General features: G+C 48.8%; 1 protein-coding gene across 1 annotated transcript in view; it reads left to right on the forward strand.

The window, feature by feature from the left end:
- Positions 1–23526, forward strand: part of LOC149325502 (uncharacterized) — a 46034-nt gene that overhangs the window by 13514 nt on the left and 8994 nt on the right. Inside the window, exon 3 of the mRNA XM_089563122.1 lies at positions 7905–7972. Coding sequence (XP_089419248.1) covers positions 7905–7972 — 68 coding nt within the window. The remainder of the gene's footprint in view (positions 1–7904; positions 7973–23526) is intronic.

The following is a 23526-nucleotide window of genomic DNA, read 5'->3' on the forward strand; positions in this document are numbered from 1 at the left end:
GAGTAAATGCCATAGAGGAGGAGGGGGATAAACTTTATTTTCATCGACAAAAGAAATAGACGGTGTGGGGTTATAGCACCATCAAGTGACCATGAGCCCGTGGCATGCGGCGACTTCTAGGGCTCTTGTCACAACCCGGATCTGTGTGAATAAAACTACATGATCGGTGCTGTACCCGTGTGCAGAGCGGTCACGTCGGTTGGTCGCTTGAGTAACGCTGCGGCTGAAGTTCCGTGGCGACCAGTGTGGTGATCATTCTCCAACAGATACTGCGGGACATACTAAAAGCCGTGTTCTGTTCGGCTAGTTGGCATTGCAGTACTGGCCCTGGTAGCGTTCAAGACAAGCGCAGATAAATGTGGAAGCAGACACTGCGCTGACTTGCAACTGAACTTTATTCACAGAGCCAAGGCAGGAGGTAGGAATGGAAAACTTTATTTTACTCTAGTTCTTTTTCCTGCGGTTTTGGGGGCATCTTCAGAGACGTTCTCTCCTTGGTTCTAACCCCAGGAGTCTTCTCTGTCGAAGTCGTCCACCTCTAATCATGGTCGGTTGCCCTCAGTCCAGGGCTCCGCTGTCCACTGCGGCCCGGAAAGAAATCGAGATCACTGCGGTAACCCGCATTAGAGTAATGCGAAAGCAATGACGCCTCCTCATTTCAAGTTGCTGTTTTATTTTTATTTGGTTCCATAATCAGCCACTTTATTGTCAGTGCACGTTAAAGAACCCCAGGTGGTGGAAATTTCGGGAGCCCTTCACTATGGTGTCCCTCACAGCCTGAGTTGCTTTGGGATGTTAAACCCCAACTAACCAAACCAAACAATCGCTTAACTTTAATTCACCTTTGTTCACAAGTAATTTTCAATTAATTGATTGTAAATTCACTTTATTTTCCCTTAATCCACCTTAATACACCATTAGTTCAAATTCAAATCACAATATTGCACCTAAATTAGTAATTAAATCACCTGTACTCACAATTAACGCACCTTAAATCACTTTTCACACTTTCTATAATCATTAATTTTTACTGGAATTCCATTAACTGCACTTTTTCTCTCGTTTCATCTCGGTATTCATTCCGGACTTCAAATTTGGTGCCACGCGTTGGCTCCGCACACACTTCTGGTCACGTGGCCCCCGCTTCCGACACTTTCAAATTTCGCGCCACGCTTGCTCTGGCTCCGCGCACTTTTTAAACGGTTCTCGCTCTAATTAACTAACTATTCATCCGGTTTTGATTTTTTGCGCAGCATCCTCACATCACCCTTTTTCGATAACAAACACTCGTTTGACGCTGCCTCTTCTTAGTTGCCCACAACTGCTTCCGACACATTTTGCGGACGAGACCCCTTCGACATAGCCTAGTAATGCTTTCGCATAAATAAGCTTTTTTGAGAAGGAAAAAGAAGATGGTTGGAGCAAAGCAGTTGAAGTCTGTCATCCAAGACCCTGATGGCTGGCCAGTGCCACTAGGATCCCCTGGTCTTCCAGGGTGGCGCTGGTCAGCTGAACCTCCCACTGCTGCAAGGCCACATTGGGCGGATTTACGTGCTGTAGATTACGGGTGCGTGTGCATGTGGCATGAAGAATGTAGAGGTGGTGCCGCACCATGAGCATGCATTCACATCGAATGCTGGGTGGCGATGGTTGAGCTTGCGTAGCATGCTGGTATCCAGCAAACAAGGTGTTTGTGACGAGAAGGCAGATGTGTCGATTAAGTCGTAAGTCACAAGGCGCATACAGTGTTGTGTCTGAGGGGGTAAATGTGGTGGCTCTGCGCTCGCTCGGTTGGCGTGAACACGAGCTAGGGTGTCAGTTTGAAGTTGCTTTCTAGACCTTCGTGTCCGGGGACCTAGATGATGACGTGACATTGGAAAAGGGTGGCACCGAAAATGCAGAGGGAAAGTCTGGAGACTCGGCCATTCGTGAAGACTCGACATGCAGCCTGCAGGTCATTGGTAATGTGGGAACTGTGCATTTGCTGACCACTGCTTTTATGCCAAGCGCGACGGCAAAAGTCTCTGCAGCAGCTGGGCCAAGGACCTCAAATCATACAGCAAGGTATGGAGAGGAGGAATGGTTGACTGCCGTGAAAGCGTATATTACAACGGAAAAAGAGGAAGAGACCGTGCCGTCGCAGGAGAGGCACGGGGACAGAGTGCGGGGGTGAGAGCGTCTTCGAGAGAACGATCGGCACGAGGTAGATGGTCGGCGGTTGGCCGATTGGACTGGAAAACATTTATTTCGTCAAGAAGAGCTTGGTGATCAGAGGGCCGTGTTAGGTGGCCGCTAGTCCGTGACTATTGGCGACCTTGTTGGCCCACTGGACGGCCCGGACTTGCGTCTTCGGGTCTGAGCTGGCCAGCACAGCCTCCCACCGCATTAGAGAAGGGATATCAGAGGAGCTTGGTTTGATAGTCGCGGCAGCGAGCAGTCCGTCGGGCCCATCCACCGCCACCAATGCGTAGGCCTTGTTGTGTTGGTACTCCGCAGCATCCACGTACACCGCTCCCGAGTGCTGTTTGTACTTTTCATGCAGAGCGCGAGCTCTGGCCCGAAGATATCCCTCGTGGTGCACGGGATGCATGTTCTTGGGGAGGGGTTTTATGAGCAGGTTCTTCCTGATATGTGTCGGAAGATGAGTTTTCGCATCTCCGCTCGGAGGTGCGTTGCCCATTCCTAGTCGGGAGAGATTAGCTCTGCCCGCACTAGTACGAGTGAGTCTCTTAGCTTGTGTCATGAGGTGCGCCTCGAAGAGTTCATCTAGGGTGTTGTGTATGCCGAGCCCTAAGAGCCTCTCTGTTGACGTGTAACGCGGTAGACCGAGGGCGGTCTTGTACGCTTGTCTGATGATACTATCGATTTTATGCTTCTCTGCTGCAGAGAGGTGGAGGTAGGGGACTGAATATACGACTCTGTTGAGAACGAAGGCCTGAACCAGACGACAGAGGTCCTTTTCCTTGACGCCCCTTCTGCGGTTGGCTATTCGTCTGATGAGTCTCGTCGTCATACTGACTGTAGATTTGAGTTTATCAATAGTTTGGGTGTTCTTGCGTTTGGTTTGCATGTATAGCCTTAGGATGCGTATGGTGGATCCGGGTTTCACTGTCTTCTTGTGCCGACCCGCACCGTAACATTTTTGGCGGCAGCGGTGGTATCATACCGCTCACCCGGTAAGCACCCGACTTGGCGAACGGCCGGGGTCCACCACCAGCCCATGGCTCCAACGACCCAGCGGCCGGCGCCGCTAGTCCTAGGCGCTCGGAGGAGCTTCTCTCCCAGCGTCTGGACGCGTGGAAGGCCTGGCTGGCTGCCTATGCTGGGGAGGTGCCAGCTCTGCAGCACGAAGTCTGTCGCCTAGTGGCCCCCCACCAGAACGCCATGGGTCCAGCGCCTTTTAGCGTCACCGTTGCCACCGTCTCCCATGCTGTCATCCTTGGGCCTCCGGTCACAGCCGTCAGCGGTGTGCTCGGCGCGGGAACGTCCTCGCCGCAGTACCTATTGGGGGATATGGATTTGTCCACGTTCGACGGCAGCGTCTCGTGGGATGCCAATGCATCCAGCTCGACGACATGGCGGCGGCGAGAGGCTGGAGCGAGCAGACTAGGGCCAAGATGCTCGTCGCCAAACTGAGGGGCCGTGCGACTGAGCTGCTGCTGAACGGGCCTCCCGACAAGCTAGGCTGCTACCCTGTTCAGACGGGTCGCCTTGCTGACCACTACGGTGCCTCAGGTTATCCCCGAGTGCAGTACTACCACCTGCGGTCCCGCCGCCAAGAGCCCGGGGAGGCGTACCAAGACCTGGCCGCAGCCGTTGAGCGGCTAGCTCTAGAGTCGCTCCCGAGGACGCCTCGGGACGCCGAGGCCCTGATCGGCACCGTGGAGTTTGTGGACGCCATCCGGGATGCCGAGGTGCAGCGCTTGGTCCGCTTCGGCCGCGCTAGCTCCGGCCCCGCCGCCATGGCACTCGCCGTCGAGGCGGAAACTACTTCGCTGGTAACGCGGGGGTCGCTACGCTCTGCCGGACATGGCGCTTCGTTGCAGGATCATCGATAATTGCCCTCTATGGATGCCCTCCTCAAGCCTCCTACTTTGACCCCTTTCGACGAATCGGCCCCAAGCGGATGCCAGCCAAGATGAACTCGGCGCAGACCCTCCTGCGGGAAGATGAGTTTAGAGACCAGAGGGTCCTTGTTTATGCCAGCAGCCAGCTCTCCGGCATTAAACGCCACTGGCATTCTTCCGAACTAGTATGCCTCACCGTCGTCTGAGTTATCGAGAACTTCCGTCCCTTGCTATACGGCCGACACTTACCATCGTCACGGACAATAGCGCTCTCACTTGGCTGCATTCCGCCAATCATCTGAGGCCAAAGACCACACGCTGGCCCCTCCAACATCAAGGGTACAATTTTACTATAGTGCATAGGCGTGGCTCTGCCCGTCAAGATGCTCATTTCCTGTCCCGTCACTCTTGTTCTGTGACATCCTTGACGGAACTGAGGACTGCGAAAACGCAAGATGCCGAAAATCCTGCCATAATTCACTCCCTCAGAACCGCTGCCGGCCCACGCCACCGCAAACTGCGCCGGCTCTATGGGGCGAAGAAAGCCTTTTTGTCATGTAAAGGGGCTCCATGGTCCACCTCCCGTGTGGTTGCCAGTGATGCCGGAAACGCTGCAATCGCAGGTCCTGCGCGGCTTCCGCGACGCTCCCACGCGGGTCAGCTTGGCCGTGGCAAGGCTTACACGCGAGTGTCAGAGCGCTTTTGGTGGCCTAACACGTTTAGGGACGTCAAGCAGCCCGTGGCATCCTGTCAGACGGGCCAGTACAGGAAGCCGTCTACACAAGTTCCGATGCCCTAGCATCCATGCCCTAGCATCGGAAGATCTGCCCTAGCATCGCCTACGCTGTGTGCACCGCATTTTTCCGGAGCATGTGTCGCACTTAGCAGGCCCCACTCGTCGGTTGCAATGTCGTCGGCAGGGCAGAGCCCACTCCTGGCATATTTCCTTCCTCACAGTGTACCGCCCCATAACGGGGACCGCGTTATGTGCACGCATCGCAGGCCGTTGCGGCACTCATGTCGTTCCTAATGTGCGCCTGCACTCGCACGAGGTACGCTGCACTGGGGGCGGCGGCCAGCAGAATCGAGACGGAGCTAACAGCCACTGCGTGGTACAGCGCCCGGCAAACACCAGCTGCTTGCGGGGCGCACCCCTCACGTGCAACGACATCGCGCCTCTGGAGCACCTGCGCACTTTCCACTGAATAGAAACCTTCCCGTCGCCCTTGGCCAACGCCTTGAAGCGCGCCCACCGGTCCCACTGGATTGAGATCTACCTTCAGTGGGACTGCATCGCTTCGGGAGCTCATTGCCGTCGGACGGCCTCCCCTGTCCTTTCGTGGCTGATTTTCTTCGGGCACATTTGGCGCGTTAGCTGGCCGTCCCCTCTATCCCTCCCCCCACCGGTGGAAAGATGTTACGAAAAAATTCAGGGGGCACTTTGGCTCTCTAAAGTGCTGCAAGACGAAAGCGTTTCCTGGCGCACTGTTTGTTTTTATTTACTTTTTATTTTTCATATTTTTTATTTTTGCTCCTTTTCTTGTTTTTCTTTTTTATTTGTATTTTCACATCCTATTCTATTTTGTTTATATTTTTTGCTTATTTTCTTATTTTATTTCCCTTCTCTTGACTTTATTCCTTTTATTTTATTTATGAAATCTATGCATTCACTAGATGCGCCTTTATTCATGCTGGAACCTTCAGCCTTCGTGGCGGAGTGGTAGCTTCTCCTCTTCAATTGCCAAAGGCCCTGGTTCGATTCCCACCCTCGGCGCAGTTTCTTTCTAAGCAGTGACGCCGAAAGGCGGACAAATCTGCCGATGCGTCTGTCGACACGGCTGCCGACACGTCTGTCGACATTCCTGCCGACGCGTCTGTCAACATTCTTGCCGACGCGTCTATCGACACTCCTGCCGACGCGTCTGTCGACACGGCTGCCGACGCGTCTGCTAACGACAGTATGAGGCATTAAACGCTTTCGCCTTAAAAAGAGAAAGTGGCAGTTGCGCCGCAGTATAGGCACGAGGACAAAGCGCGGGTGCGAGCGCGTGTTCGAGAGAACGAGCGACAGGAGGACCGTGGTCGGCGATTGGCCGGACAGCCGCGTTTCGCTGTCTTCGTGTGCCGACCCACACCGCAACAATATTGAGCGCTGTACGTAGGCGGCCGCTTCCACATATTACACGTTCGTATTCTCGCGGTACTGTCTATGCAGGTAGCGAATGCGGGCCTCCCCTTTGGCAGCCTAGAGTTGATGGTGCCACAATAGTAAGAGGGTATAAAAATGGAAATGCGCGCGTATTTTCATAGTTAGGATGCCTCTAAGGGCCAGGATGTGTGTTGCCCGTGGGTCGTCGATCCGGTGCAAATTGCTTCGCCTGCGGCAGTAGTGAGGAGGCGAGTACATAGAGGTAAGAACAGCCTCCTGAATCTGCTCTCAATGGTTGTGGATGCAAAGGGTAAGGAGAAAAGTGTTACAGGTGCAAATTGGGAGGCGGAGGGTAGTTTTTTCGAGGCTGTGCAGGAGAAACGTTCACCTTTTTTAGGTAGGCATTATTAAGGTGGGAGTAGGACAGGCCTTATTAGATGTCATATTGGCTGGCGAGGGCTCCTACTAGACGGAGGGTATCCTTTTCAGTCATACCCTTTCGATGACGAGCAATCTGTCGTATCATGCTGGTGGCGTTGAAGGAAGTGGTTCGAAGGGCAGTAATGGTGTGTGTAGGGCCTTATCTTGTTACAGCCAGGGGGCAGAGACGTGTAGGAGCGGGCCTTCCGAGATGGAGTGGTTGCCGATTTGGTGGCCAATACATTCCTGTTGCGTGTAGGCGCGTCGATGAATACCAATGAGTCCCAATTGTTTGGGGGCATAATAGAAACTATCTTCATGCTTCTTACATATGTTTTCGCTCTCTGAATAAAGTTGACTTGCAAGCGAACATTGTGCCTGTCTCCCCTTTTACCCGCCGTTGACATTGAGTGCAGCAAGAACTATAAAAACTGTTAGGATTTTAACGTAATTATACCGAGCAGACGTGGGAAAGCACGTGCTTTGCTTTGTTGGCTCAAGGTTTTGATTGCCGCGCCGTAGGAACGTCTGACGACGATATTAGACACAGGCTAAGCTCTGCTCGCGCCGCGGATGGACGTTGATGAAGACGGCGATCACAGTAGCAGATTGTGCTGCCGTTTACCACGAGGCGTCTTCGGCCGCGGCTATAGCACAGTGCCGTCGTGCAGTGGCCAGTGAAGCTCATCTGTTTGCGCCGCTGCGGGGTTCAATACTTAATCGTGGCAAAGTTTGTTTTATTTCTGCACGAGCCAGTACCACTCTAACAGTCAAGTTTCGCACAAACTCAGTGAAGTGGTCAGAGCTTGTGAAATAGTGCTTTCGCACAAAAAATCGAATCAGCGATCAACGGCTACGCTGTGAAGCATTGCTCCTCGTAACCAATGTCGAGCGATAGTTTCATCCCTACGTCCTTTAAGGGTGCACCGCCTTGGCTGTGGCAATTGCCATAGAAAATATGCTTGGTAATGTCACTGAAGTGGAACTTTTATTGCTTGATTCGATATTGAGATAGAAAAACTAGAACGCTGAGTTGCGGATTTCAGTGTACCTCCTAGCTTGCCGGGTCTCTCTATGCAGCAAAAGAACTGCATACCCAGAATGGATGGTGCTTAAAATGCTAGGGTAAACTTCTAGTGTTTCTGATCACAACCGAATGAAGCAGTAACTTCAACATGTTATAAAACACGGTAATGCAGTTCCTAGACTGTTTTTACATTACTCATTATGTATTTTGATTTCAAGATCTGTCTGTTCCACCATTTCAGGAGAAATGTCGCCTTCCATATTACTCCTGGTCCAACTCCTAACAGCTTTAATTACATCCCAAATAACGGTAAGTTATTATGTCATGCCGAAAGTACCGCATTCAGCCGGATATGATCGCCAGGCTCTATACGTTGAATTTCGTGATTGTGTATCTGTATTCTATTTCAGTACATATCAATTACTATCTATTCTTCACGATTGTATGGGAATCTCAACTTGTTTTTTTGTACGTCGCTTCCGCAAAGCTGATGGTGGCGGCCTGGGTATTTTTCCTGGGTTTTTTTTCCGTGTATCCTCATTTGGTTAGCCATTCTGGTTCTGTACCACCATACTGGAGAGATAAGCCACGCATAAAGTGATTTCCGGGCAGTTTCTTTAGTAGTAGTTTCTTAACTTGTGGGTTCTCGTAATATATAGGCCACAGTTTTCTCTGTGGACTTAGAAAGCTGTGCCAAGTCGATAAGACCCCGACCACTATGTCTTTCGTATAGATTTTGTCTTCTCTGACGCAGTTTGAAAATTCTCGGCGTCAGGTCCCGTCCACCAGAATTAGACTCATTTGAGTATAATTGCTCTAATTTGAGCGCAAAAAATCCATTGTAATGCTAAAAGATTCAATTACTACGTGAGTCCCAGTGTAGCTTGCGCCAATACCTATCCAATCGCCTTTTTTTAAATAAAGTAGAATCACAGGTAATGTTGAAAACATTACCTATCTCAATATCTCAATATCAATACCTCAATATCTCAATAAAAATTCTCCTAATTATAACATACGACAATACACTAATTATCACCGGGATTTAGGCTTAGTGAAAGCGTTCCTCGATTGCAACCTTCATTTCCTATTGATGTAGAAAACTGCCAATTTTAGTGTTCCAAAAACATGGGCACAAGAAAGTAAACAGCAGCCCGGTCGCCACAGAGTATTGTTTCGGCACAACGTAGGTCATAATGATCATCAGCTTAACTGCACCCACTGCAAGGCAAAGACCTCTCCCATGTCTCTCCAATTAACCCTGGCTTTTGCCAGCTGCGGCCACCTTATCCCCGCAAACTGCTTAATCTCATCCGCCCATCTGACTTTCTGCTGCGCCCTGCTACGCCTGCCTTTTCTTCGTATCCACTTCGTTTTCTCTGAAAGACCAGGGGTTATCTTGCCTTCACATTATATGCCCTACCCAATCCCATTTCTTCCCCTTGATTTCGACGAGGATGTCACTCCGTTTCTTCTCTCAACCACTCCACGCGCTTCCGGTCTCGTAACGTTACACCTACCATTTTTCTTTCCATAGCCGCCTGCGTTGTCTTCAACTTAAGTTGAACCCTTTTCATTGGCCTCCATTTTTCTGCCCTATAGGTGACTATCAGTAAGATACAGCACTTGTATAGTTTTATCTTGAAGGATATTGGTGAACTACCAATTATCGCTTACTTAACAATCGTGCGTCCTCAACTAGAATTTGCCTCACCTATGTGGTCCCCTTATCAAAATTACCTGATCAACATGCTTGAATCCGTACAAAATAGAGCCGCTCGTTTCATCACACAAAAGTACCACCCCCAGTCCAGTATCACTAAGATTAAACTTGATATCTCCCTCGAACCATTACATATTCGTCGCTCCATCGCTCTTTTATGCTTACTTCATAAATATCGTCATAGCACCAGGCCATCTCCCTTGCCCCTCGAAGAGCCTTCACGCATTTCACGCCGCCTACATAATCAGTATAGCATTAAACGCATTTACGGAAGAACCTTAGCATTCAATTCATCTGCACTTCCACGTGCCATTATTCTTTGGAATGATCTTCCCAACTGTATCGCATCTATTGGCAACCACCAATCATTTCAAGACCAACTGCACAAACATTTTCTTTAACGACATAGTGTCTTGTTTCAGGTTGTTCTGTGTCCTTGGTTCCCTTTTCTTCTCGTTGGTATTTTACAAAGTTTTGGTTTCTTGTGCAATTTCAACCATTTGTATGTTTTTTTATGGCTACTGCTTTTTCTTTTGATGTGTATTGGGCACATGCGATGCATTCTTGCTACTAATTTAATTTTTGTTGCTCGCGGTGATGTATGTCTTTTAGTACGTTTTGCCCTGTATATTTATAATTGTGTTTAATTTTTGCATTGTATCACGCGTTGTTTTTAATTTATTCTTACTACTTGCTTAATCCATTGTTTTTGCCCCCCTTACTCAATGCCCTTCTGGGCCCTGTAAGGTATTTTGAATAAATAAATAAATAAATAAATAAATATTATCTGAGATAACCTCCGATATGCGTTCCACCTCTTCATATCGCCACACTGCTGGCACTATGACGGCGCCATCTGGCGGCCGAACTTTGGCTCCCAGCGCGTGGCCGAGTGTCGTCCAAGGTCAATTGAAATAGGTCGCGAAGCTGGGGCTTGAATGCGGTCCAGAACCAAGTGCTAGCGACATCAAATTAGTGGTGGAACTAAAGCGCCAAAATGACATGAGTGGACAAACACGACTAGGAGAGGAAAATAATTAGGACATATTTTGTGTTTCAAAAGCATTCAAAAACAATTGCAGTGATTCCGTTTTAAAATGTTTTAGTTGTGTGCATTTTGTTAGAAAGTATAGCTCTTGCTTTGTAAAAAATTTATGGCAGCGTTCGCTCAGAGCAGCGGCAATGGCAGCGGGACGATGCCAAGGTTGACGGTGCTCTGATGTAATACCCTGGTCATATATTTTGACCATTCTGCTTGCTTTTGTTTGAAACTCGATTCTGCTAGCCCTACTTTTTCCTCGTTGCTTGTTGCTCGAGTTCTTGGTGTGCATCGTTCGTGCCGCTTTTCCCTTTTGCCAGTGCTTCTGTGTAGTTTCGTTCGGTTGGGTGCGGTTCTGTCGCTTTTGCCCCAAAAGGGCATCGTCTGTGGCCATGGGGCCCCCGTACGCAAAAAAGAGGTGTGCGGTTGCACGATGTGCGAGCGATAACCTGTCTGGCGGCGTCACATTTCATCGCTTCAACGCTACACCTGCGACATTCAGCGCGACACCTGAGGCGGGGACGAAGTAAAAAGGCACAACGAGTACTCACTACCTAAAAATTGCGTTGGTGGTCGGCACTCGTCGTGTCTTCTTTCTTCGTTCTCGTGTCGGGTGTCGCGCTGAAGCGTCGCGGCGTTCAGCAGTTTATTTTTCCCGCCAAGCAGCACGTGACGCTGACGTCACGAATATGACGTCACTAAAACACATGACTTCGACGTCGCGTTTTTGTTTTAATTATGACGTCACTTTTTAGTTGTCCACGCATTTCGAAGACGGCGCTGGCTGCGCACCACAAGCCGCCATGTTTTGAACGTATGGGCTTCTATGCAGCCTACGCTACCATAGTACATCTACCTTGTGTGGTCTTTGTCTTGCATGAGCTCGGCGGTTCGGCGAACCTCGTCCTAGAAAACGCTGTGCTTCCCGCTTCCTGCTGCGTTTGTCGATGGTTGCCTTTACTACGCACAGGTGAATACCAACCTTTACCTCCCGATTCTTGGCCGATCCCCCAGTGTGGGTATGTGCCATTCTGTCAAAGGCTACAACAACAACAACAACAGAAGAGGTTGATGGTGCTCCCGCTTCGCGTTGGTGCTTCCTGCTGCTCGCCGCTAGGAACTATTCACCTATAGCTTGTAAGTAAATGTAAATTATATTTCCCCGTAACATCTTGTTTGAGGTGCGACAAGACAGAACTACGCAGCGGACGCTACCTTCCACCCCCGACCTACCTTTCACGCCGCCGCTACCTTCCACGGCTGACAATGACGGAAGCAGCTCCTCCAGATTTGGCAGCATCAGTACTCTCGGTCGTCCTTACTCACCATCGTGATCCTGGACCCTTCTCTGGGGACGACGACGCTGACGTCGAGACCTGGCTTCGCAAGTATGAACGGTGCAGCGCTAACAACCGGTGGGACCAAACTTTCATGCTTGCGAACGTCGTTTTTTACCTTAAGGGTACGGCTCTGAAGTGGTACGATACGAACGAAGAGACATTGACCAGTTGGGATGACTGTAAGCAGAAACTTATTGACCTTTTCAGCAAACCACTCGGCCGGCAGCTTGCCGCTAAAAGATATCTCGCAAGTCGCGCCCAGTCATCCACGGAGTCCTACGTGTCCTATATTCAGGATGTGTTGGCTTTGTGCTACACGGTGGATAACGAGATGAGCGAGGCTGACAAATTCGGACATGTGCTGAAGGGCATTGCAGACGACGCCTTCAATCCACTCGTTTACAAAAACTGACAAGATTGCAGACATCATAAAAGAATGCCGCCGCTTCGAGGACGCCAAAAGCCACCGGATCACCCAGCATATCGCACGCCTGCCCAACACGGCTGCGTCTTCATCCTGTCAATATCTTTGTCATCGGAACCAGCCGACCTCACCAGAGAATGTGACCCGTATCGTACGCCATGAGCTTGAAGCCATTGCGACGGCCCCCTTAGCAACACCTGTAGCCAACAAGCCCCTGCCCCTTCCACTTATTCAAGCCGTCGTGCGCCAGGAAATTGCTAACTTGGGTTTGAACTGTGCCGCCGCTCTTCATCCCTCCCAAGTACCCGAAGTCCCTCCTCTATACCCTGTCCGGCCTGTTTACGCCGCTCCTCGACCGCGCAACCCCTCCGAGTTCCGTACGCCTGACGACAGGCCCATCTGTTTCAACTGTTCCCGTGTCGGCCACGTCGCCCGTCATTGCCGTAGTCGATGGTACTCCTCCCAGCGGACCCGTTACTCACCCCACCTAATCGCCCCGACGCTGCAGACTTAAGCTCTTTCTCGCGACCCTTGGACACATCAAGACCCACCACCGACGTCCCGCCGCCCCGCTTCAGCCGCTCACCATCTCCACAGCGCCGCCAGTCCCGTTCGCCGCAACGACCGCGCGCTTCCTCTCCCGGCCCCTACGGACGATCACAGGCGGAAAACTAGTTTCTGCAGCGTTCAGAGGTGATGCTGCAGATACGACCCGGCTCCAAAATGCTCGTCTAGTTCTTCGTGCCCCGCGCAATTTACTGACCATACAATTCGATGGCGTTGCCGTCTCTGCTCTGGTTGATACGGGCGCCCACATTTCTGTGATTAGTTCCGACCTACGACGCCGCCTCCGCGAAGTACTGACGCCTGCTCCTACAGCCGTTGTTCGAGTTGCCGATGGCACAACGTCCCCAGTCCTCGGCCTGTGTGCTGCTCGTGTGACGATTTCTGACCGCCAAACCACCGTGCTCTTTACCGTTCTGAATCAGTGCCCTCATGACATCATACTCGGCCTTGATTTCTTTAGTGAGCACGCCGCCCTTATTGACTGTGCTATACAAGTGTTGTTGAGTTGGACCTACCGTACCTCTCAGATCCACCTGCCCCCGTTGTGCTCCGTCTCTGTACTGCCGTGTTCACCCGCTTTCGGTTTGGTTTGGTTTATAGGGTTTAACGTCCCAAAGCGACTAAGGCTATGAGAGACGCCGTAGTGGAGGGCTCCGGAAATTTCGGCCACCTGGGGTTCTTTAACGTGCACTGACATCGCACAGTACACGGGCCTCTAGAATTTCTCCTCCAAAGAAATTCTAGCCGCCGCAGCCGGGATCGAACCCGCGTCTTTTGGGTCAGCAGCCGAGCACCATAACCGCTGAGCCACCGCGGCGGCCTCACCCGCTTTCCACCTGAAGCCGCTACTTACGTATTGTTTAAATCTGTTCGACGTCTTCCTAACGGCCAGTATATCATCACCCCTGTCCTTGATTTGCCCGTCACAAAGAATGTTGCCCTTGCCCATACGGTTGTCACAGTCTCCGCAAACAGCGCGTGGTTACCTGTTCTCAACTTCAGTACGCACGTCCAGACGCTTTCTCAAGGCATGTGCCTCGCCACGCAGTCCCCTACCGATGAATACGTGATCTCTGCAGTCACAAACTGTGTATCGTCCTCTCCGGGCGATCACGTCACAACTCTTTCGAGACCTGACCACTTTGCCAATAAGATCACTTCAGATCTCTCCGCCGACCAAGCTGAGGCGTTTACCAATCTTCTGGTATCTTTTCAGGACATATTTGACTTCAATGACCACCCTTTAGCTCGTACGGCTGTTGTGAAGCATCGTATCAACACTGGTGACGCCGTTCCTCTGCACCGCCGGCCTTATAGGGTGCCCAGTTCCGAACGCCAAGTGATACAACAGGAAGTCGAAAAGATGCTCGCTAATGACATAATCGAACCGTCGTCCAGTCCTTGGGCCTCTTCAGTCGTCCTTGTTAAAAAGAAAGACGGCAGCTGGCGTTTCTGCGTCGACTACCGCCACCTGAACCGCATCACAAGAAGAGACGTGTACCCACTCCCTAGGATCGATGACGCTCTCGACTGTCTCCACGGATCTGAATACTTTTCTTCCATTGATCTTCGTTCCGGTTATTGGCAAATCGCCGTTGACGAGCAAGACCGCGAAAAGACAGCTTTCGTCACACCTGACGGCTTATACCAGTTCAAAGTGATGCCTTTCGGACTTTGTAATGCACCAGCTACTTTCGAACGGATGATGGACTCACTCCTTCGCGGGTTTAAGTGGACTACGTGTCTGTGCTACCTTGACGATGTTTTTGTCTTCTCGCCCACATTTGCATCGCACCTTGAACGTCTCAGGAGTATCCTGACTGTCTTTCGTACGGCTGGGCTCCAGCTCAACTCGCCCAAATGCCAATTCGGCCGCCGGCAACTCACCATTCTGGGATATCTCGTCGACGCCTCCGGTGTACGTCCTGATTCAGCTAAAATTGCAGCGGTGCTACAGTTCCCTCGTCCAAATTCTCAGAAAGACGTGCGCAGTTTTCTTGGGCTGTGCTCCTACTTTCGCTGTTTTATTCAAGATTTTTCCCTTATCGCTCGTCCACTCACTGAACTCCTGAAGACGGACACAGACTTTACCTGGGGCTCTGATCAACAAAATGCGTTTTCCACGCTTGTCCGCCTACTGAAATCATCTCCGGTTCTGGCACATTTTGATCCCGCGGCCGCTACTGAACTTTGCATGGACGCCTGTGGCTACGGGATCGGATCCGGGCTGTCTCAAATCTCCCGGGGCCCGCACCGCGTGGTTGCGTATGCTAGCCGCCGGCTTTCGCCTGCCGAGTGAAATTACTCCATTACCAAACGTGAGTGCCTCGCCCTGGTTTGGGCTGTAGCTAAATTCCGGCAATACTTGTTCGGGCGTGTTTTTTCTGTTGTCACAGACCACCACGCCCTATGTTGGCTGTCCTCGCTGAAAGACCCTTCTGGGCGTCTTGCCCGCTGGGCGCTACGCGTTCAGGAATAGTCGTACACTGTCGTGTACAGTCAGGCCGGAATGAAACGCGAACAGAGCATGGGAAGAAAGCAAAATATTTTACCTGCCTACTTTCAGCTGAAGTGTACAACTAGCCTGATTCATGTGTCTGGGTAAAGGGCCTACTGAAATGCATAATCGAAAATAGGTTGTAAAGGAATATCTCGCTGCAAAGCAGAAATGTATGACATATGCGTGTTCGCGTTTCATTCCGGCCTGACTGTACAAGTCTCGACGTCTCTATCAAAACGCTGATTGCCTGCCTCGGTACCCTGTCGAGCCCCCTGATCTCAGTGACACTGACGATATCCCTTCCCTGTTTTGCATTTCTGATCTACGCAACATCGCTGAGGAGCAGCGCAAAGGTCCATATTTGCAAACCATCATCGAGGGCCTCAGCTCTGGAAGCTTGAAGCGCTCCCTGCAGCTCTTCGTTAATAAAAATGGCATTCTCTATCGCCGCAACTTCCGTCCTGACGGGCCCTCCCTCCTTCTGGTCATTCCCCAGCAGCTGCGGTCTTCTATAATTGCAGAACTCCATGCCCTGCCTGCAGCTGGCCACCTTGGTGTGGCACGAACTTACGACCGGATTCGGCGCCGTTTCTTTTGGCCTGGATTATACCATACAGTCCGGCATTACGTCACCAATTGCGACCTCTGTCAGTGCAGAAAGAAGCCTTCGGCACCACCTCCTGGTCTTCTGCATCCTATAGACGTGCCTATGGAGCCGTTCCACCGTGTAGGGCTCGACCTCCTTGGACCATTCCCGACCTCGGACTCCGGAAATAGGTAGATCGCAGTAGCCACAGACTATGCCACTCGGTATGCGATCACCCGTGCATTGCCTACGAGCTGCGCGACCAATTTCGTTGACTTTCTTTTGCACAGTCTTATTCTACAACATGGTGCCCCTAGTCAATTACTCACAGACCGCGGACGCTATTTCCTGTCCAGAGTTGTTGACGACATCCTGCGTTCGTGTTCTACCAAGCATAAGATTTCCACAGCATACCACCCACAGACAAACGGGGTAACGGAGCGTTTGAACCGAACATTAACAGATATATTGTTTATGTACGTCTCCCCCGACCACAAGGACTGGGATCTCGCATTGCCCTATGTGACGTTCGCTTACAGCACCTCCAGGCATGACACAACTGGTTACTCTCCGTTCTATCTCTTATACGGCAGACACGCCGTCCTGCCATTGGACATACTCGTGCCATCCACTGAGTCGTCCCGTCACCACCTACGCCCGGGACGCCATTGCTCAAGCTGAAGACACTCGCCAAATTGCCCGAACTCGGCTCCAAGCGTCCCAACAAGCGCAGAAGTCATTGTACGATAATCGCCATCGCCATGTCACCTACGAACCGGGGTCGCTCGTTCTTCTGTGGTCCCCTTTCCGTCGCGTCGGTCTCTCTGAGAAACTTTTGTCTCTCTACCATGGTCCTTATCCTGTTGTGCGTCAGGTCACCGATGTCACGTATGAAGCTGCTCCTCATGCACCTGCATCCTCTTCATGTACACCACCCACCGACATTGTTCACGTTATGCGCCTCAAGCCCTACCAGGCCGATCCTCTATCACCGGCCTAACGCCGGGACGGCGCTCATGCCGCCGGCGGTCATGCTACGACGAAGAGGACGTCGAAGTCGAAGTGGCCTCCTACGTGAAAGGGTCGCACGAAGTAGAAGAGGTTGGTGGTGCTCCCTGTTCGCGTTGGTGCTTCCTGCTGCTCGCCGCTAGGAACTATTCACCTACCGCTTGTAAATAAATGTAAACAGTATTTCCCCGTAACAATATTTGGTGGAGGTGTGGGGTATCGATCCCCGTACCTCTCGCATTCTTGTTATTTCCTGCTCATATCGGCATCAGCGGTAAATAACTGTCCTAAGTAGACGTATTTCCTTACCACCTCTATGACATTGCTACAAAATTATGAACTGCTGTTCTCTTGCCAGAGTGATGAACATTACTTTGGTTTTCTGCATGTTAATTTTAAGACCCATCCCTCTGCTCTGCCTTTCTAACTCATTGGTCATGTTTTACAGCTCATGTCTTGAGCAATACAGCTAGGCAATGTCGTCTCGGTGACCAAAACCTACAACTTGCTGCCTCGCATGAGCAGGGTTTGGCCACCCTGTTGTAGTTCTTGTCCATCACCTTCTTTGAACAAAAATTCACAAAAACGCTGAAGGTGAGAAAATAACACCAGAAATTAGGTACAACGAGAGAGTCAGCGGTAAAACGCACGCTAATATATCACAATTTCTGGACTGGAGTCTGCAAATGGTTCATAGCTCTCAGTACAAATTTAATGTGTGATATACCAAAAAAATTGCTTACGCGGTCCTCACCCGGTGTTTTGTCCGCTACGATGAATTTAAAATGCGTTGTTTAAATTGTCATCAAAGAGTATACAATCGGCAATTACGCAGATAGTGTTATGCCGCGTAGCTGCATAGTGAGAAATTCGAGAAAGTAGAAGAGGGAGGCCTGTGCAGACTAATCTGGGCCCTGAGCCATCTGTAGCCAGCTTTGACCCGTCGACCTCTCGCCTGTATTAAAACCATTTCATCCGCTACACTTGGTGGAGGTGCTGGGTTAAAAACGGCTTGGATTCGCCAGTACCCAGTCCCAGCCGCCGTGTAGCAGGTTCGTCACCTTTATCGCCTCAAGAGTTCATTTCAATGGCTACCACGCAAGCCACGCAGACCCAGGAACAGCGAGCTGAAGAAGATATGACCTTGCCCCATCAGCGAGAACCGCGTACATTCCGCGGCGAGTTCGAAGACGACGTTTAAAAATGGCTCCAACATTATGAAATGTGCAGCTGGTACAATCGCTGGAACTGTACCGCCCGCCTATACAACGATGTTTTCTTCCTTGCTATGCAGCTCTGACTTGGTTTGACAGCCACAAGGAAACTCTCACGACCTGGAGCCGCTTTGTTGAAGAAATCATTAAGTTCTTTGGACATACTGTTGCGAAGGAAGAACGCGCTGAGCAGCAACTTTTCCAAAGATCCCAGCTACCCGGTGAAACATGCCCGCAATGAATTGAGGAACCCCAGATCAACGGAGGAGAAAAATGACGCCGAATACAGACAATCGCCTGCCGTATTTAAATGAGCTACGAAAGAAAGGCGCATGCCCGTCACCTCGCTTTGATGATACAGTTGATCGCCTGTATTCAGCGCCATATTTCGCCTCCGTTGATTTGCGATCTGGTTATTGGCAAATTCCCCCGCATCCATTCGACCATAAGAAGACAGCTTTCGTGATCCAGATGGTTTGTACGGATTTAATGTGATGCCGTTTGGATTATGTACCGCCCTCGCAACGCTCGAGCGATCTATGGAAACTATCCTTGGAGGATATGACGTCATCCTCTGCATGGCACGCCTGTACGCACTGTCCAGAAAAAATAGCTACTTTGCTGCGGAGCCAGATTAAACTTGCAGGGTAAGGGGAAAGTACGTGGCAGAGCACGCTGTTAGGTGTTTCGTTTAGCTTATGTCTCGAAAGACTTAAATTATTTTTCATAAAATTTATTAAGAATAATGAACTAAGCATAACGGAAGAGATAAATTGTGATCAGTCCCACATATCTGGCTTCTAACATAAGAAAGATCGACTGCTAATGGAGCAGTTACTGCTGCATGGTATTTTCCATCTGATGGTGCGAAGAAAGCTTTATGCAAACCTATCTCTATTTCTCACTTGTTGAAGCAAGTAAAAAAATAGAAAACGTAACATTTTGAAAGTGATAATTTTATTGGTCAGAACAGCAGAGGGTCATAAAGAAAGCAAAACTCTAACACTGCCATAAATAGCACTCACTATTGTACTGAGCTAAGGTAGAAGCAATAAAGGACGCAAAACCGTCTCTTGAAAAGGCCCTAAAGCAACACCAAGAAATGCTAAACAAGATCTATTGATCTATAGGAAATGAATGCGAATTTTCAGACAACGAGCAATTATGTTATTTAAACCTAGTTCATTAAGCTATTTATTTATTCAAAATGAATTAATGGACTAGTTACTTATAGCTTATGCAATAACTAGACGAAAAATCAGTTGGAGAAACCAAGAAAAACTGAACGAAATGGTTTGCAGTTACGGAAGGTTTCATTAAATTTTCGAAAGCTGCAGCTAATTGTTTCATAGTGGAAAATCATCCTCTCAACCGATGCCGGCAGGTAACTAATGTGCGTTAGTGCTTAACGCCTAAAGAAACTCAACAGCGGAACTACGCTCAAGCCTTTTACAACAGCTGGATGTTAGAAAAATAAAGCGTTCGTTCCTCACACACAAACCGGTTTCCTTTGTCTATAAACAAGACCAACTTTGGTTGTGTGGTTGTTTGGAGGCAAGTCAAAAATAATGACGATTCAAGAAATATTTCAAGAAATGCTCCTAAAACTGCATATGGCATAACAATGAGTGCTGGCATGGCCACAACCAGTTCAAAGTTTGGCGCATTATCTAAGCTGCATTTCAAGCGTACCTATTAGGAAAACATGTTTAGGTGTTGCACCAGAGGATCACAGTGAAACACAGAATCATCAAAATCACGAAGCACGGAATGGAAGAAGCGATGACTTGATAATATATCTAACATTATTGCGGCCCCGAAGTAACATGGCGCATAAGTAATTCCGTTACGTCTGAGTTCATAAGTCGGGATTCTTTGTTGAAAGATGGCACGTCTCTTTATGGTACACAGGGGAAATATTATCTTTTCAGCCACCGGACTAGTTTCAATTAATCTCCTATTGCGCAATCGGCATCTTACTGACTTTCCCGCACCATAATCTGGAATCCTCATAAACAGTCCGATATCAGTAAGCTGGAATCCGTCCAAAGGAAAGCAGTACGGTTTATTTGCCGACGGTATGACAGACATTTTTCACCTTCATCCACTCTTCCTGCCATAGGCCTTTCCCTCCTTTGTACCCGCCGCGACAATGAATGTTTAAAATATTTTCATGGTATTGTTAATTCATCCCGCTTTGCTTCACTGTCTGAGTATTTGCATTTTTCAGCATCTTCATCTACAAGGAGCTACCACCCATTGAATGTAACACCCATTCACGCGCGCACTGATATGTTCAAATTTAGTTTTTTTCCTCGTGTTATCGAACGATGGAACTCTTTACCCGGTGATATACGCTCCCTGGAACCAAACCTATTTTTCAATGTTGTTGCAAATCTGTGATTAGTCTGTTGCATTTCTGTTCTGTATTTTAATGGTGTTCACTTCTGAATATGTTGTCCCTCTCTGCCTTTTTTTTTCTTCCCCCCACTCCTGCAATAGCCCCATCGGGGCTGCAGTATATGTAAATAAATAAATAAATAAATAAATAAATAAATAAATAAATAAATAAATAAATAAATAAATAAATAAATAAATAAATAAATAAATAAATAAATAAATAAATAAATAAATAAATACTACTCTAAATAACTGTGTCAACTGATATGCAGTCAAAATGAACGGTGCTAAATTGGACGAAGTAGCCTTCTAAAATAGGTCAAAACTTTTTTGTAGTTTGTGGGTCACACTGTTAGGGACGACCACTGAGGTTAGGTTTCAATTCCCTGCCACACGTTTTCACAAGTAACTCGTATGAGCGTAAACATAAATTCCCAGCTCTCATCCTTCATTAGAAGCTGATTTTGCATAGTGAACGAACAGCAGATATGAAACAAAAACAAGGCTGCATTCCAGTTCCTCATAAAATCGTGGCCCAGAAGGGCACAAGCAAACACTTCGTTCTTGTGTAATATGGAACCAATAGTTTTCCCAACAAGACAAAGTGGCAGAACAACTGAAGACTACAATGCAGGATTTAAAGTTTTCACAAATCTCCAGCTTAATTCTAGTGCTTATTTCGTCAAGCAAGGCTTTCAGGAGCCTAATTTGGACGTCACTTATCAATTCGACGCTGTTCCGTAACAACAATTTTCAGCTTCCCCCTCTTCTCGGTCTCGTTTCAGCTACCAAGCATTCATGCATGCGAACGTTTCAGGCATATCCTCTCATGTGGGGATTCCCTCCTTTATCAGGCGTGCCCACAAGTAGTGCCTACCATTTGATAACCGTTTGAGTGCCCTTTCGGCCAGCATCAAAGTTCAAAACAGCCTACGCTATCGATGTCTGGACAGTCCTCAATGATGCAAACTCAGTCTTCGGTCATTGGCCTCGTATTAATGCATCCAAGGACTCGTTATCATTCTGAATTTTCATTCTTGAGCGCCGTGAAAACACGTTCACGTTTGCTAGTTTCTCGCACGGAGGTAAGAGCTCGGGAGCATCATCTTATCTCAAAACATAGTGACTGGCTAGTTGGTTCTGCATACTGAAAAATTGCAGCACAGCAGTAACAAGGACGAGACTAGAAGGACGGAAACACAAGCGCTGACTAACAACTGTGTTTTAGTGCTCTGAGCCAGCCTATATAAGAACTAGGTACAAAACAACAAACCAGAAGCCAACACATCACCTCACGCATTCTTGGCACGATCGCCGGAATTGTCTCCCGTTCCTCCAATCTTTCGTCCTATCATTGGCGTTCAGAAATGGCATTTCCTTTTCACTAAGGCGCACAGAGGGGTTGCTTACACACTTATCTGCGCATTTTGATATAGCCAGAGCTTCTGCTATCAATCTTGTGGTGGTGTCCTGACACTTGCGAAGAATAACTGTTCTTCCAAGGGCAGGCGTGCAGCCCTCGCACTGGCTACAGTGTAAGGCGAGTTCCCCTGAGTTTGGGTCCCTTAGATTCCTTTTGTGCTCTTGTAGCCTTGTGTTGAGTCATCTCCCTGTTTGGCCTATATAGCAGTTGCCGCACGACAGAGGAATTGAATGTACCACATCTTCTTCGCAATCGGCGAGACGTGGACGGTGCCTCGTCACGCAGTCGGGCTCGCGTTCGGTGTCAGAATTTACTCCTTTGCACCAACTGATGCAGTTTCTTCGGGGCCGAGAAGAAAATATCAGCCCCCGCTCTGTTTCACACAAACTGTATCACACGCTATCACATCAACTGCAAAGAATAGGAAACGGATGATACGGGTGATACGGATACGGATGATACGTACTACATATTGTGCTAGCGCACATACGTCGCATTTAGTTTTTTACGTTTACGAAGTAAATCGGGGCTACTTTTTTATGGTAGCTAAGAAAGCATGCAAGAAAGGCTTGATATTGCTTTGAAAGGCACAAGAAGTTAAACGCTATTAATGGGAATATGCAGGCAGAATAAGGTGGAGCCTAGGACACTCGTTAAACTACGCCAGCACACTCTCCGGTGCTCTGTTCGAGCGCTCTACAGGGATAACTTGCGACGCCGTTTTTGCATGCCGGATGGCGCATTACTCCAGCTGGTTTCATGCGCAGAAAAAAAGGGACAGGAAGAAACTAAGTTGACAGTACAAAGCTATCTCTCCGATCAACTTAGTTCGCTCTTTTGCTAACCTGCGCTTAAAAGCAATTCCAGCTCTAGAGATGGAAGTAGACGAGTGTATTTCACTTAAATCTATAGTGAAATTTCATGATTAATGCTTTCACCTTCTTCATATTGTATCTTTATATTTTTCTGTATGCACCTCTGAGATTTGTGCCTTATTTTAATTTTGATTACATGACGTGATCAAGGATCCTGTTGTCTATCGCCTTGCCAGACTACTCTATTTTTCATGCGTGCCAGTCATGAACTGTAGAAGAACGGTAGATTGGGCGAGTTGGTGTTCCATGGCGAAAGTACATATAAACAGCGCTAAACGACAGGACTAGAAGAGGAGTAGACAAACACGGCGCTGTGTTTGTCTGTGTTTGTCAGCGCCGTGTTTGTCTACTCCTCTTCTAGTCCTGTCGTTTAGCGCTGTTTATATGTACTTGTGCCAGTCATGTAGAAGGGGGCTGAGGCCCCAACAGGTGATAAAAGTCTTAAGGCCAAGCGCTTATATGACAAAGCTTAAAAAGATAACAAATGAAGAAATAAAGATGAAACACACTTCATCAAGGTTATAAAAACCGACACCTTAATACGGCGGCCAAGTTTGATGGAATTACAGTTGACATAATAAAATACAAGATATATATGCTGGAATCCCACATACTGCTTATATTTTATCATTGGCGAGAGTGAGGTGTGTAATCGAGAATGCTCAAGTTGGGTAACATTGTGCTTGTAAAAAAAGACGAAAATCTTTAAATTGTCTCAAGTTACAGGCAGGTATCCATCTAAACTGCGATAATTAATAGAGATT

This window comes from Amblyomma mixtum, chromosome 10 (genome assembly GCF_055824585.1).
Source record: "Amblyomma mixtum isolate Tamu chromosome 10, ASM5582458v1, whole genome shotgun sequence".
Classification (NCBI taxonomy): domain Eukaryota; kingdom Metazoa; phylum Arthropoda; class Arachnida; order Ixodida; family Ixodidae; genus Amblyomma; species Amblyomma mixtum.